The 16,750-nt window shown below is 34.2% G+C and overlaps 1 protein-coding gene across 5 annotated transcripts in view; it reads left to right on the top strand.

Moving 5' to 3' along the window:
- The window catches only part of SYT14 (synaptotagmin 14), a 229,296-nt gene that overhangs the window by 59,769 nt on the left and 152,777 nt on the right, over positions 1–16,750 (top strand). For all 5 annotated transcript variants that reach the window (XM_023198350.1, XM_023198345.2, XM_023198346.3 and 2 more), the window contains 2 exons: positions 9,669–9,833; positions 16,052–16,267. In XM_023198350.1, the coding sequence (XP_023054118.1) occupies positions 9,722–9,833; positions 16,052–16,267 (328 nt within the window). In that variant the 5' untranslated portion in view covers positions 9,669–9,721. The remainder of the gene's footprint in view (positions 1–9,668; positions 9,834–16,051; positions 16,268–16,750) is intronic.

Below are 16,750 nucleotides of genomic sequence, written 5' to 3' on the forward strand. Positions count from 1 at the left end.
CATTTTGTTTTGATGTGTTATTTCTTTAATATATTGAGGTCCTTAGTGTATCTTAATTTCTTTCAGCGAATTAGCAGTCATGCCCTACCTAGTATTCCTAGGACCTTCTACAAAATTAATGAACATATTCTCAATTCCTTTATTCAGGTCATTGGTAAGGGTATTAAGTAACACGGGTTTATATATCTCCCAAAATATCTAACTAAAATGGATACCACTGAAAGACGTGTCATGGTATACCACCAAATTTTATATCTCTTAATTTCATCATTTCATTGCTTATCTTTTCTCTTTTTGATTGACAAATTCTTTCTTCAGTTAATGTTGATTTGGTTGCTGGTGACCCTTGTAGCACTACTTCTTACTTTATAATACCTTACTTATTGAAAGTAGCTCCTACTTTATTTTAATTACTTAAAATTTGTATTTCAATCTCTAAGGACAAAGACTCAAAACTGTTTCTCACATGATTCTGCTCCAAAACTGCGATGCTTGTTCAGAGGTTACTCAGAACTCTATCAGTACCTGAACTTAAAGGATTGTATCTTCTTTGCAAAGCTTTTAGAGTAGTTTTTCTTTAAAATTTCAAATATTTTTGCTTTTACTATATCTGATACAGATATATCAACAAAGAGGTAGAATGGTATCACTTTGCAAATGGAGCTACACATTTTTTATTCTATATGCATTGAGAATGCAAGTGAGTAGAACATTCCAATTGCTATATTCAGGTGGGAACACAGTATGATGTTGATATTGAGCTCTTGTCATCACTAAAATATGCTGGACTCATTTATTTAGTGGATAAGAAAACATGATATGCTGGTAAGGTTAGATGAACCTTTGATTGCCTATTTATGTGTTCGTACATAGCAGATCTATTGAACCCTTCAATGTTTTCAGCAAAAGCTACTTCTCTTCAGAATGGATCAGGCTTAGTAAGGGGAAAGATAGTTTTAGAGTGAGCGACAATGTTTTGATCATTTCAAGAAGAGAACCAGGTGTCCTAATATTAAAATTTAAGAGGAAGATGGTATCTCTCTGAGAGATTTGAATGAAACTGCTTTGTATTTACCAGACTTTTGATGGGTTTGAACTAAATCTTGAAATAAGCATATCTAAAACTGTGGTTGACATCACAGATTGGCTTTAACCAGAATATTCTCCTGCGGCTGGTGTTGAATTCAAAATCTTACTCATAGTCGCTCAGCAATGAAGATCTTATTGAAAAGAAAGAGCAAAGAATCATTGAAAAAGTAAAGGAGAGGAAGCGGTGACCTTAGATATTGCCCATGCCATTTCTCATTTAGGTAGTTTTAAAGGAATCCATACACATTGAATAGGTAATGAAAAATTTGAGATAGTCAACCCTAATTTGTTGTTCAAAAAAATGACTGTGCTTTGCTATAGAGAGATTTGCCAGGAAAATAAGTTTTTCTTAGTCTAAACTTCATTGGAATCATAATTCTAAAGCCTCAATCAAAACTGCCCTTGAAGAAGAGTCTCTGCCAGAGATTGACACAGTTTTATATTAAGATTTGGTTTAAATATATGAAGTACACTAAGTATTATTAAGTAAGAAGTATGTGGTTTAAATATACTTTATATTTGGTTTTCCATACTTGATAAGTGTTTGGGTTTTCTGTTTTTTCCAGTTTCTTCAAGATTGATTTAGGGTTTTTTGTTATGATACTCAAATGAAATTTCAATTTATTGCATTGTACTTAGAGGAAATACAGGTTCAATCTATCATGGCTTGAACTCTGAAACAAGTTGAGTGGCATGTCTTTTATCAACCTGACCAGGTAGGTAACTGTTTCTCTTAGAGGGCATTTTTTTCCCTAAGATCTTAGTTTTTCACATCACTGCCATCTGTGCCTTCATCCATTGTCCCTTTAAGTTACTCACCAGTGAATTGTGTTACTTCTGTCAGTAAATGCTCTTTGTAATGATTGGTTTTTATAAAATATGGGGTTAACAGCTAGCATTGCTACATTCTTTTTTTGATTTACATATATTCTTTCCAGTTTTGTGTCATTTATAATGTAATATAAAAATTTGAGGGAAATTTTATTTGTGAACTAATTGAAATATTATAAAATGAAACTGAAGCATATTAACCTTCTGTTTTCCTAAATTATCTCTTAGAATTATGAATAATTCTCTATGTCCAAACCCAGAACAAAATAAATTATAGCATTTTTCTGATTAAAATATGGGGAAAATATTTAGAGCTAATTAAACGTAAAACACATATATCTTTTTCAATGAAAGTTGCCTTTGATAGTTCACATTTTAGTCAAGAGATAGAATTGCATCTATTAAATGAATTATTAAGGTATCCATGACATGGAGTTAGAGGATTAGTGTTTCATGCCCAGCAGGACAAATCAGCAATACATCCCTTATAATGCAAATTGTAAGTTGTTGCTTTTTATCTTTTTAAAAAAATAATTAGATGAAGCAGAGGTGCTTTTTGTTTAATTTTGCATTTAAGATATAATGAGTAGAATAGTCTTGCAAAATTTTTATTAGAAGTTATAATTAATTTGTTTTGATAGAAGTATTATTTAGAGTATTATTGTGGTCCAAGTAAATCAAAATTGAAAATGTGTTGGTTTAGTAGATAAATATCCCCCATATGTTTAATTATTTTTATGTATATCCTAGCATTTTTCTCAGAAAAAAATTTCTTAGCTAGAAAATGTTCTTTCGTAACAAAATATGATGCAGAATTTAAGTGAATTCTACAATACTTTCAAAGTTTGACTTTAGTAAGATTGTAATTTTATCATTTTTTTAATGACCAACTTATCTGTAGAAATTAAAATGAATTTTACACTGTTACTGAAGCTTAAAATTTAAAAAATTGGTATGTTTACAGTTTATTTTTTGTAAACACATACATTTATTTCTAAATATAAAGATAACTACCAGAGCCAGTTCAGTATACATAACACAAATAATCATTAGTCTTGGAAGGACTAAACTTTCTACATTTTCTGGTGAGATATTGTACTTAGTGCCCCTTCTCACTTTGCAGTATGATCTTTAGGTAATTCATATAGCGGATGATATAGCTCACAGAGAGCAGTTAATATTCTTTATTGAGCACTACTACTGAATATCAAGCTTATTTTCTATAGGGTACCTTTAGTTTTTAAATTCGTATGTGTTTTATTAGCTTTTCAAATGTGGCATACAAGGATGTACGGCATATTTTGGTTTTTAAACTTAATTCTAAATTCTAAAATATTTTGAATAGTAACTTGAATAGAAAAAAATTATGATTCCAGTTTTAGAATTCATGTATTTACTTTGAGGAAGCTGAAATTGCTTGCTATTTTTTAACATATGTAAAAGCTATAAATAAAACATTTGCACATAATATATATAGTAAGCTATGTTACTTTGGTCACATAGCGTTTTCTTATCTTTTATATGCAGGTTGGCATACAAGGAGCAGTATTACTTGGTGTTTAAGATCATGGATTCTGGAATCAAAATGTCTAGGTTCAAATCCAGGTTCTACCACTTCATAGATTTGTGAACTCAGACAACTTAATTATTCTCTGGACTTCAATTTACTAATCTAAAGACTAAGATAATATTATAGCATTTATCATAAAATTGTCTCCAGCATTAAATTTTAAAATGAGAGCAATTATAACAATATCTGGCAAATGGGAAGCTAAGAGATTAGCAGTTAACAGTTTGGGTTCAGGAGTCAATGTGCCCAAGTTCAAATCCAGATTGTGTCACTGAATAAAAATTTTAAGATCTTGAAGATTTTACTTACTCTTTGTGAACCTCCGTGTCTATATCTGTAAAATACTGTTGCAGTGAGGATTAAGTAAGATAATGCTTGTAAAGCACTTAAAATAGTCACTGTTAAATAATAAGCACTTTTTAAGTGTTTGATATTGTTCAGGTTTTTAGTTGGTCTTGGTTTTGTTGTTTACCATATTAAAACTTTGCAAATTTGGATGGGAAAACAGTGCATTAGTGAAATTTGAGTTATTGACTATATTCAACAAATTTAATTCTTCAAATGTGTAATATTAACCTAAACTAATTATTGACTGTGTGCTTTTAAATAGAATTTTTTTTCTTTTTGAGATGGAGTCTCTCTCACTCTCAGGCTGGAGTGCAGTGGCGCGATCTTGGCTCACTGCAACCTCCGCCTCCTGGGTTCAAGCAATTCTCCTGCCTCAGCCTCCTGAGTAGCTGGGATTACAGGTGCCCACCACCACACCTGGCTAATTATTGTAATTTTAGTAGAAATGGGGTTTTGCCATGTTGGCCAGGCTGGTCTTGAACTTCTGACCTCAGGTGATCCACCTGCCTCAGCCTCCCAAAGTGCCGGGATTACAGGCGTAAGCCACCACACCTTGCGTAAATGGAGATTTTGAAGATCCTCCTTAAGAGGCATATGTATTTAAATAGATTTATTTTCCTGCAGTGGATGGCCTAGAATGCTTGAAAGAAGGTAGCTTCATGTATAGATAAATTAACCATGTTTTTAGAAATACTTATGCAGAATGACTTTCTAAGCAGATTCATAGTATAAAAAGATTTTAGGGGGAAATTCTACTCCTATAACGAATGAGAATATATTTTTTATTAGTGAGGTCTAAATCTGTGTAATTTTTTAATTGATGGTGTACAGCAGGGGTGTCCAATCTTTTGGCTTCCTTGGGCCACACATAAAATACACTAACGATAGCTGATGAGCTAAAAACAAATTGTAAAAAAAAAACTCATAAGATTTTAACAAAGTTTACAAATTTGTGTTGGGCTGCATTCAAAGCCATCCTGGGCTGCATATGGCCGGCAGGCCATGGGTTGGACAAGCATGGTTTACAGTATTCATATCTTTAGTTTAATTTCAGTATATCTTCCATTGCAGTTTTATGTACAGGTGGGATTTACCAGATGTTTTTATACTCAGAACTGTTACTGGCTAACTTCTGGTATCATTATAATATATTTCAAATAATAAATATTAGTTTAGTTCTCAGCTAAGGATGAAAAATGAGCTTGAAGATTTTAAATATTTTTATTAGAAGATATTTTATTTCTTGTCTATGACCATATTACTGTTTTAAAATTGTAAATCTATAAAATATTTTTAATGAATGTAAAAAACAGGCATTCAGTCAGGGAATTGTGTGAATAGTATGTTTACAGCAGGCATATTTCACCTTTTCCTAGTGGAGCAAGCTGCTTTCTTTTTTTTTTTTTTAATTTGTCTGATGCCACAGTATGTATTTATCTAAAGGTATGTAATATAATATATTTACCATAAATAAAGCCTGGCACCTGCATTTGCCAGCTTGGTTTTATTTAGTGAGTGAAGTGTTTCATGTGGAATAAGAGGAACAAAAAAGAGGGAAAATTTTCAAATTTTGTTAACTAACCTGACCTTTACCAGAACATCATACTCATATTTCCCTCTGTGAAATATTCTGTTGGCATTTCCAATGTAGCATGTCAAAAACTAAACTAATCATCTATCATTCTCCTTCTGTTTTCCTCTTTCCTCCCATGCTCTAATCCAAATGCCTTTCTTCTCATATTTTTCATTCTGGTTAGTGCATTACCATTTACCTGGTCACTCAAAGCAGAAACTTTAGAATTAACCTCAACTCTTCTTCTTTCTTATTCTCTAAATTTACATAAGTGGATCATTATCAATTTTCTTTGAACAAAGACTAGATTTCACCCTTCTCTGTTACCACTGCTACTACTTAAAGAACTGAAGATATTTTACCACTGTTGACTTGCTACCGTATTTCAGTTTTCTAGTTGTTTTAACCAATATAGTTCTACAAGGCATACTTGTAATCATGTTACTCCCCAAATACAAAATTTTTTGGATGATATTCAAAGTTCTTTGACAATATGGACCTTGCTTTCATCTCCAGTTACAGCTCCTCTGATACATTCTTGATCTTTCCTGAATACACATGTATTTATTAATTAATTCATTCATCCATCCATTTGTCCACAGATGTTTATATGTCAGCTATGTGGTGCTGTCCTAGGTACTTTGAAGATACAGAGGTAAATAAATATGACAGCTGTGATTATTGCCCGTTAGTGCTTATAGAATGCCAAGTATATTTTACCAGGTGTCTTATTAAATGCCAGGTGTCTTTAACCATGCTATTTCAAATGTACTTTTACTATTTACAGAGTTTCTATTAATCTTTTATACCCTATTCAAGTGTCATCTCTTCTAAAGCATTTTGTGACTTTCTCAGGTACTGGTTCTTTGTGTTCCATTAATAATTTATATTCATATCTCTTATAGTATTTACTATATGTTACACTTACTTGCTTATAGGCTTATAGTGGATCTCTCCCAGTAGGTTGAATTTTTACAATGGGCAAGAGAAAGATGAAAGAGGAACATAGAAATAAGAATTGAGGTCGGGCGCGGTGGCTCAAGCCTGTAATCCCAGCACTTTGGGAGGTCGAGACGGGCAGATCACGAGGTCAGGAGATCGAGACCATCCTGGCTAACACTGTGAAACCCCGTCTCTACTAAAAATACAAAAAACTAGCCGGGCGAGGTGGCGGGCGCCTGTAGTCCCAGCTACTTGGGAGGCTGAGGCAGGAGAATGGCGTGAACCCGGGAGGCGGAGCTTGCAGTGAGCTGAGATCCGGCCACTGCACTCCAGCCTGGGCGACAGAGTGAGACTCCGTCTCAAAAAAAAAAAGAGGAAATAAGAATTGAGGCAAAGGATAGAAAGAGGCAAGAAGAGGAGAGAAGGTAAACAGAAGCAGTATGAGTAGTAGTTAAGACACAGACACTGGGGCCAGACAAGTTTGAATCCTGACTTACTATCTGTACACATAGTCTAATATCTCTTTGTCTCAATTTACAATTGGATGATAATAGGATCATTGTGAAGATTAAATGGGTTAATATATATAAAATGCTTAAAACATTGAGTGGTATATAGTATATGCTATATGTTTTTGTTGCTATTTTTGTTATCGATAACTAGCTTTCTTAAGTGACATGAGCTACATTTTCTCTTTCATTTAGTTTTCCAAGACATGGGAGATTTTCAGTCTGCATGATATCTAATCCTGTGTAGCCACTTAAGGCATTAAATGTCTGAGTGTTTTGAGCCTGGACTAAAAGAGGAACTCCTATATATGTTTGTTATTACAGTGTTACATTGAAATACTGCTCTTTTTTGCCTCTTCATACCAGATTATGTTCTACTTCTGATTTTCCTGGCTATCTGAAATGTTGATTTTAATTATTCTGTTTTCATTTTTACTCCACATCTCAGGCTTGATACATACCACTGTTTTTATGTCATATACCTTAGCTTCTTTTATTAAAATAGTTTTCTTTCGCTGGCTGTGCTTCAGCCTGAGGACAAGACAGGCAAGGCTAATACCTGGCTATAATTTCTTGGTTCTAGGAGCAAGATCTGTCCTTCAGCACCAGCCTGATATCCAGCTAGCACTCCTACCATTCCTCCTGCCTCCTACTCTCACTCCTCCTCTCACTCCCATTGCCCCTGCCTTACAGTGTTACTCTGCTTCATCTTCTACTGCAACACCATTGACCCAGCTTTGAAAAGATATAATGTCTTATTCAGTTCTATACCTCGTATGCCTAACTTTTATAAATAATGAAAAAGTAAATCAAAGCACTCATCATTAACCAATTGGTGACTTCATTTTTAACAAATGAGTTAAGATACTATTTGCCATTGCTCTGTGATTTAAGAAAGAATCTTAGAGAAAACAACATTTTAGTTGCTGCTTGAATGATGGAGGAAGAAGAGTAGATTATACAGGGATCTTTGTAGGGGTGTTTGAAACTTAGAAACATTCTCAGCTAGTACTTGAATATTATCTGTAAGACATGGAGGATACAAAAACTTAGCTCCTGTTTAACTTCAAATGACTGATATAGTGACAAATAATAAAAAAGTTGAAAGGAAAGAGAGATTGCCAAGGACTGGAGAAGCTGTCTTTTGTCTTTTCCCACTATATAAAACCTCTCTAGGTGATTTCATATATTTGCTTGAGACCGAATTCTCTTGAAAATCTAGTGGCTTATCATAACAGAATTTCATTCAGTTTCTGGAATATAACATGATCTTCTGTCTCTGGGCTTTTGCACATGTTATTTCTGCCTGAAGTAATTCTTATTAATTCTTAAAATATAATCATAGAGTCCATAACTTCCAGAAAACCTTTCTTGATCTTTCAGCACTGGAATAAGTGTTCCTGTGGTTCTCATAGTCCCTGTTCTTTCCCAATCATAGCCTTTATTACACTATATTGCCTTTATTACACTGTGTTGTATCGTCCTCACCAGATTGTTCAAGGAACTCAGGAACTGTTTATATAACAATGCCTGGTATATGGTTGGTGCTGCAAATATATAAGTTGGTTGAGTGAACGAGTAGGATGTAGTAGAGAGGCGTTGGTTGTTCCAGGCAAGGGAAGAGAATCAATAAAAACAAGGAGTGTGGTATTGAATATTGCAGATTCTGAGGCAATGAGTACAACATTTGACTGGAGTATAGTATTGAAAAGAGAGGCTGGAGCTTTAAATGCTGCATTAGGGAGTACAAAGTTTATTTACTAAGAAAGAGCGATTGAAGCTTTTAGAGATAAAAATAATGATATGTGTTCTCATAAATTTTGTTAAGTAATATATCCATGTGTGGGATATAACTTTTTTCTAATTCTTTTTTTTTTTTTGAGACAGAGTCTCACTCTATCACTCAGGCTAGTGCAGTGGTGTGATCTCGGCTCACTGCAACCTCTGCCTCTCAGGTTTAAGTGAGTCTCCTGCCTCAGCCTCTTGAGTAGCTAGGATTACAGGTGCCTGCCACCATGCCTGGGTAATTTTTGTATTTTAGTAGAGACAGGGTTTCGCTCTGTTGGCCAGGCTGGTCTCGAACTCGTGACCACAAGTGATCTGCTCACCTTGGCCTTCCAAAATGCTGGGATTACAGGCATGAGCCACCGTACCTGGCCTTTTTTCTAATTCTTATTTTCAAATTTTTGCAGTGCTCTTCGATGGATGAAACATATGATGACTGCCTATTTTATAGACTTCTGTCTTTTTTCTTTTTTTTAAGACAGGGTTTTGTTCTGTTGCCCAGGCTGGAATGCAATAGCACAATCTTGGCTCACTGTGGCCTCTGTCTCCCAGGTTCAAGCGATTCTCATGCCTTAGCCATCCAAGTAGCTGGGATTACAGGCATGTGCCACCATGCCAGGCTAAGTTTTGCATTTTTAGTAGAGACAGGGTATCACCATGTTGGCCAGGCTCGTCTTGAACTCCTGGCCTCAAGAGATTCTCCCCACTTGGCTTCCCACAATCACACCTCCCACAGGGATTATAGGTGTGAGCCACTGTGCCTGGCTGACTCCTGTCTTTTAAGATTGTTCCTCCGAATATTGAAGGAAACTTAGAAAATTTGAATGAATGCTGCTGAATAAATTGAACAACTGTCATCAAACTTTGCAGTTTGTTTTTCTTATAAACGAAACTATTTTTAAACTATGACAATTAAAAAATATTCAAATAAGGTAGTAAGCTAACTTATGTTTGGGGTTTCCTTCTTATTTGTAGCTTAAAGAAAAATAAATGCTTACAGCTGTGACTTTTTTTTCTCTAGTATCTCCAGAGGCAGTTGGATTTTTGTCAGCTGTTGGGGTGTTTATTATCTTGATGCTGCTCCTTTTTCTCTATATTAATAAGAAGTTCTGTTTTGAAAATGTTGGCGGGTTTCCAGATCTTGGTTCAGAATACAGTACAAGGAAGAATTCACAAGATAAAATTTGTAAGTATCATATTGCTGCTTCTCTTGTTTGTTGTTTTTATCTGTACTATTACTTATTTTAATATATGCAATAAAAAGGTTGGTTGTGACATACAATAAACTAATATTTGAGCTACTATTCTGTAAAAGATCTGTTGAGTAAATTATGTTCAGGTGTCCTTCTGTTGTTCATGAATTGCTATTACATAAAGGTGAATTGTCTACTATCACAAAATGACATTTTAATTTTCATATGTAAGATATACTTTTGAGCCTATAATAGGAACAGATACGCTTGAGGAAGAAGGAAGTATGTTGTTACTTTATGCAGCGTACTTCCATGGTCCAAGAAGCTCTTTAGAGAACTTTTTTCTCCACATCCCTAGAACGCTTTTGAAAGTGTTCACCCTTTTTCTTTACCTGCTATTTAATTTTCAGCTAATGGATAATTTTATTGTTTAGAGGAGTTGGAGGTGGTTCTACTTAGTAATTTAATTTATATATAAATTGTGATGATAAAAAATAGTGTTCTGCTCCCTCCCTTGGCACCATATATTATAGTGTTACTGGATACTAGGAAAGATGAGGGCTGTAATACCATTCTTTCTCTTATGGAAACATTTTCCTTGGAGTGTTTTTTTATTTACTACAAGAGTTTTTAAAATGTTCTATTTCCAAAGACTGGTTTATAAAAATGATAGCAGAAACGAATTGGAAATTATAAAAGCAAAGTGTTAATTTAGAAGAATGTGACGAAAAATAGCTGAGAAATCTTGCTTTACTTATCTGTGTAAAGAGATAAGTGTTGGAGATATGCTTTTCTCTTACATCTGATAACTTAAAAGGTGATAGCCCTGTTACTTACAAGAATCTATTAGTTATTAAATTATATTTTGTGACTTTTGCATTAAGAAACTATAAATAGTATTTCATACAGTTTTAATTTGGTTAAATTCAATGTTTCTTATAATCCACTCCAGTCCTGCTTTTTGATCATTTGTGCAGAAAGAACTGGCTAAAAGTATCTCTTCACTGGCCTTTGGTAATTCTCTGGTTCAGCGTTTCTGGCTTTTCCTTTGTTTAATGACAACTTTGTACAAATTTTATTAAGTACTCCCAAAGAGCTTTTTGTTTATGTGGATTTTATCTATTGATATGTACCATATTAGAGTTAAAACTGAGAAAATTTAAAATATTTATTTTTTAAAAAAATAACACTATTACACATTAATATAAATAACATCTTTAAATTTAAAAAAAACTATCTTCCAAAACAAAAAGAAAATGGGGGAAAAATGGTGAGAAGAGTGATTTTGTTTTATACTTTTTGCAAATCTTTTTAATGACTAGCATAATGGAAGACAGCTGGATTCTCATTTCTGCCTCTACATTCAATCTGTCACGTAGCCTTTGGATAACTCGTGTTCACTTGTGAGCCAATGAGAATGAAAAAGTTAAGTACCCCCTTGCTGTTATTGTAAAACTAGTCTTGACCTTGAGGATCCCTTGAAAATGTCTCAGGGAACTTTATTTTTCTGAGCCTTGTTTTTCTTTCACTTATTAAATAGGAATAATAATATTTACCTCCTAGAATTACTGTAAGATCAAGTAGGATAAAATGTGTCAATTACAATGCCTTGCATATAGTAGCCACTCAGCAGATGTCCACACTTCCTCTCCCCTAATCTTACACTAGCCAAAATTGTTTAGATATTTCCCTCTAATATTTTTCTTAATTTGAAATGATACTGGGTAGTTTATTAGTAAGATAGGGTAGTTCCCTTACATAGACTATTAATAAGCAAACTAAAAGTACATAATAAAACTCCTTTTTATACTTCTTCTTTCAGGTATAGAATAAAAACCAATAGTATTTGAGGGAAAAATATTGTCTTGCTGCTGTTGCAATAGCTGTGGAGTGAGAAAAAATGTCATAACGTTTAAACCAAGTGATTTGATTTTTGTTTTTCGGAAGAATCTTTACTTCAGCATATTTCTTTCAATGCATAATGTATTTACAGAAAGACTGAAAGCTACAATGTGAATTACTAATATTGAGCTGATGAATAGCAACATTTAAGTAAATGTTAAATTCAAGTTCCAAAGTGGTTGATATTTTGAGAAGAGAAAATTCCGTTATTGTACCTTTTAGGAACAAGGAATTAGAAAATGGCATTTTTCAGAAATTTCCAACAGAATCTGCCTTCAGTGTCCTCTCTGGTAGACACAATCAGTAGTGCTGTAGAGGATTTGACCACTGCTGTTGGGGAGGTCAGCTATGCTTTAACTGACTCAGTTGCTGAGCAGGTAACAAGTATGATAAGTGGCTTTCGCCCAGAAGAGGAAAGCTCTGTAGCAGAAGAAGCTGTAGACACTTCTAACCAAAAAAATGTCGGGTTAACAGAAGTCTCCAAAAACACTAATTGTCAGAAAACACAAGCCAATTTAGAGCATAGAGCAAAGCAAATAAATACTTGCAAAACTTCAGTTTCACAAAAGCAAGATCAAGGTATATATGAAGAAAGAGTATTTAAACATGTTAATGATAGGCAACAGACTCTATCAGGATATCAAGATACTGGTAATACTGGTGATTCTTCTTTGAAAGGCTACATGAATAATGGTGGGATATCAGTTATCAAACAGAATACAAGGGCTGGATCTATTTGTCAAGAACTTGAAAGTACCAACAGATGTAGAACAATTGGACTAGGAGTTTCCAATAATGGTAAGACTGATTTAAAGGAGGTAAGATATCAAGAAATGAAAGGAAATCAGAAGAATGCCAATGGAATAAACAAATTGTATGAGCAAAAGAAACACGTTGGTACAGATAATCGTGAAAAGGAAGAATATACTAAATCTCAACATGTATATTTGGGAAGAGATCAAGAGAATATGGGGCATTTCAATAAATATAAACATCTTCCCAATTTAGGGGATTCAGATCATTTAAAGAAAGCTGAAAAATGTGTTAAAAGTAAAACATCTAAAGGGAATGAATGTTCAGGAAATGAATATTCTTTAAAAGGTATTTTGACAAGCAATAGACATATGACACAGAAATCCATTATAAAAGAAGACATACATCCAGCACCATCAACTAATTCTAAAGATAAGTTATCTGGGAAAATTGAAGAACAAATAAATTCAAAGAAATACTGTAAAGTGAAAGAAGACATAAAACCGAAGAAAATTGAGGCAATTTCTGCCAAGAAAGGAACAGTAAAGAGTAAAGATGAAAAATATTCTAAAATAATACCAGAAAAAGGTGAGGTCTCCTAATGTTGGTGTGAATGATTAAATTTTCTCTTGATTTTTTAAATTAGTAAAACATCATCCAAATTTCTCAGCTTTCCTATTCATGTGTCTACATTTAAGACTTTCTTGAATCCTTTTACTGGGAAACATTTTTAAAGCCATTCAGTATTTTTTCTAAAATCACTTTAAGAGCATTCATGTTATTTGTGCCGCTAAGTATTGCCCCTGGTCCCAGCATTATTTGGCCAACTTTTCAGCAGCCCTGGTTTTTCTTACCGTCCCTATTATGTATGTAATCGTAGCAGAACTGAAAAGTTTTCTTAATGTCCTCGTGATCCGCCCGCCTTGGCCTCCCAAAGTGCTAGGATTACAGGCGTGAGCCACTGTGCCCGTCCATTCTAGCAATTTTTTGGTTGTCAGATTTAGTCTTTGGTAGGCCTAGTTTAGTTCTGATAGACTTACTGCTTAAAGTAGCAAAAATTAAAAAATAATGTAAAATAGTTTACATATTATTTTATTCAGAAAATAATGGTAGAATGGACACTCATAATAAATACATTACAAGTAGCATGTAGGGTTTTTAACTTTTTAAATTTGTTTTCATTAAGAAGCATGCTGGTACCTAAAGAAACCAAATATTTCTAACATATTCCACAATATAGTCAGTACTAAACTTACGCATGTTCCCAAATGATTTTCAAAAGCTTTTTGATCCATAGGTTAACCCTTCATTTAGCTGAACGGTAATATTACTGGTACCTGTGTTCCAGATTCTGACACAGGGTTTATAAGGTATAGAAAAAGGAGAAAGGCCGGGCATGGTGGCTCACGCTTGTAATCCCAGCACTTTGGGAGGCCGAGGCAGACGGATCACGAGGTCAGGAGATCGAGACCATCCTGGCCAACATGGTGAAACCCCGTCTCTACTAAAAATACAAAAATTAGCCGGGCATGGTGGTGGGTGCTTGTAATCCTAGCTACTTGGGAGGCTGAGGCAGGAGAATTGCTTGAACCCAGGAGGCGGAGGTTGCAGTCAGCGAGATCACGCCACTACACTCCAGACTGGCAACAGGGCGAGACTCCTCAAAAAAACCAACAAACAAAAGAAAAGGAAAAGGAAGGGTTTTCTTCTCTATTTCTAATGCAGGTTACATTAGGTAATGTTTTTTAATAGGTGAAGTTTGGCCACAGACTAGTTACCCTCGTCAAGAGACTCAAAACCTTTTGCTGCTTTAAGATCCCCACCGTGGTATCCAACAAAATGCTAACAGCTCTGCACTGGGAGTCAGAGGTCTTATGGCTCGGCCATCTCATTGTTGTCTAATAGTATTTTCTGCAACAACGAAAAAGTCTTACATCTCTGCATTGTTCCATACAGTAACCACTAGCTGCATGTGGCTGTTGAGCACTTCAAATGTGGCTAATAGCATGGGGAACTGGGTTTCAATTTCTGTTTAATTTTAATTAGTTTAAATAGCCACATGTGACTATTGGCTATGTATTGGGCAAGCACTGTCACAATATGTGACATTGGTGATAGCTTTACCCATTTATGGCTTTATTTTACTGATTTAAAAACTAGGACTAGACTAGATGACATATAACCTCCTTCTAACTCTAAGCATTTAGTTTCTGTCCTGTATTTAAAAATTACTTATTCTGTAACTCCCACTCAAATTTCAGCCTCGATTTCTTTACTACAGATGATCTTAACTGGCTATAAAGAGAAAAATAACCCTGTTGAACTAATGAATTTTAACTACTGTAGTCTCTTCACCTTTCTAGAATTGTTTAATAATTCTAAGAAAGTTGCACCATTGTGCAGTTTCAAAGTGGTTACCTTTTTAAAAAACTGGTAATAACTAGTGCTTTTTAGAACAATAAAATATTTAGACCTCCTGAAAGTTTTGTTTGAAATTTAGGTATATTTAAGTAAAATTTTCCTAGAAATTCTGCCTTTCACAAGCAGTGTTAACAGTTTGGTGTATATCCTTACAGATAGTTTTATCTGTGCATACCTAGACTGCATTGTGTGTGTACATGCCACTTGTGTGTATATACATTTTTCAAATGGAATGTAATTATAACTTCTACTTTTTAACCTCCTTTTTTCTCATAACATGATATTGTAGTTATTCTTCCCCTGAGAGTTCTTTTAAGTTCACATCCTCATTTTTAATGACTGCATAGTATATCATTGAATAGATACATCATAATTTATTTAAACAAAGCCCACTGATGGACATTTAGATTATCTCTTTTGCAATTAAATACAATGCAGTGAATTGTTTCAAAAATCTCTCTTTACTCATCTGTTAATTAATTTCTTAGGCTGAATTCTTAGAAATAGAATTGGTAAATTCCTGGAAATGGATCAGAGTATGCTGATTTAACAGTCTAATATATTTTGCCAAATTGCTCTCTAGGAAAGTAGTATCAGTTATAATTTCACCAATAGTGTATACCTGTCCATTGCTGTATTTTACTGCTAGCACTGAGTATTATCAGTTTTGAAAATTTCGACCAAAATGAGAACCAGAAATGTGTCTTTTAATGTGAATTATTTGAATCAGATCCATAGTACTGGCAATACTTAGAACTTCACTTATGTATTACTTGTACTTCAAAAAATGTAAAATGGTAAGTACTATAATTTCCTTTATATATAACATGGTTGAAAAATCCCTGTGACTAACAAACATTATTTATATAATAGAATACACAAGCTGATCTTTTTCCAAAGCTGAAAAAAATTGTATTTCTTTAAATCTGAAAATTCAGGTTATATATGTGTATATATATGTGTGTGTGTGTATATATATGTTTGTGTATATATGTGTGTGTTTATATGTATAACTTCAGCAAATTTTCCATACTTGATTGCATAAAAATTTTCATTTGACAGGCCCAGCAGGGCCAGTTGAGGGGAGGGAAATTTTTTTTCAATTACGGTTTGTTCTTCATGTCATTCCAAATAGATAATTCCTACATGGACAAAGATGAGCATGGTTCGTCCTCTGAAAGTGAAGATGAAGCACTGGGTAAATATCATGAGGCCTTATCCAGAACACACAATTCCAGACTACCACTGGCAGATTCTAGACAAAAGAACTATGCTTGGGAAACAAGGCAGAAATACAGTCCTCTATCCGCAGAGTATGATGGATACAGTAGTGAAGCATCAATAGATGAAGGTAAGATGGGCTGTTTTATTTTTTTTACATGACACACTATAGTATTTGATTACTTGTGCCTGAATTCTAGGAATCTGTGGTTGCAGAATAAACAAGAGAGCTCACACAGTAGAGTCACATTTCTGGAAATGTAATTTATTCAAATTCATATCTTTGGGCTCAGGCCAAAAATCAAAACCAATACCAAAACACCCCAAAGCAAAAACCAAATAATTTACGTGATGTGATAATTGTAGCTCTCATTTCACAGTGAACATATGCTTAGCAAGCATGATATGGAAGATGTGAATCTACTGTTCTCTCGGATGGAATCAGTTCTCTATACCTGTTATAGGAACTGATAGAGTTTAAGTCTCTCACGGTGTTGAATATGATTCCAGTGTGTAAATGTATGCTGTTTCATTCAATATGGCTCCTAAACACCAGCCAAATGTTACACATGGCACACAGCGGAAGAAATGGTAATCTGTTTTGTGCAGAAGG

The sequence above is a fragment of the Piliocolobus tephrosceles genome, chromosome 1 (assembly GCF_002776525.5).
Source record: "Piliocolobus tephrosceles isolate RC106 chromosome 1, ASM277652v3, whole genome shotgun sequence".
NCBI lineage: Eukaryota > Metazoa > Chordata > Mammalia > Primates > Cercopithecidae > Piliocolobus > Piliocolobus tephrosceles.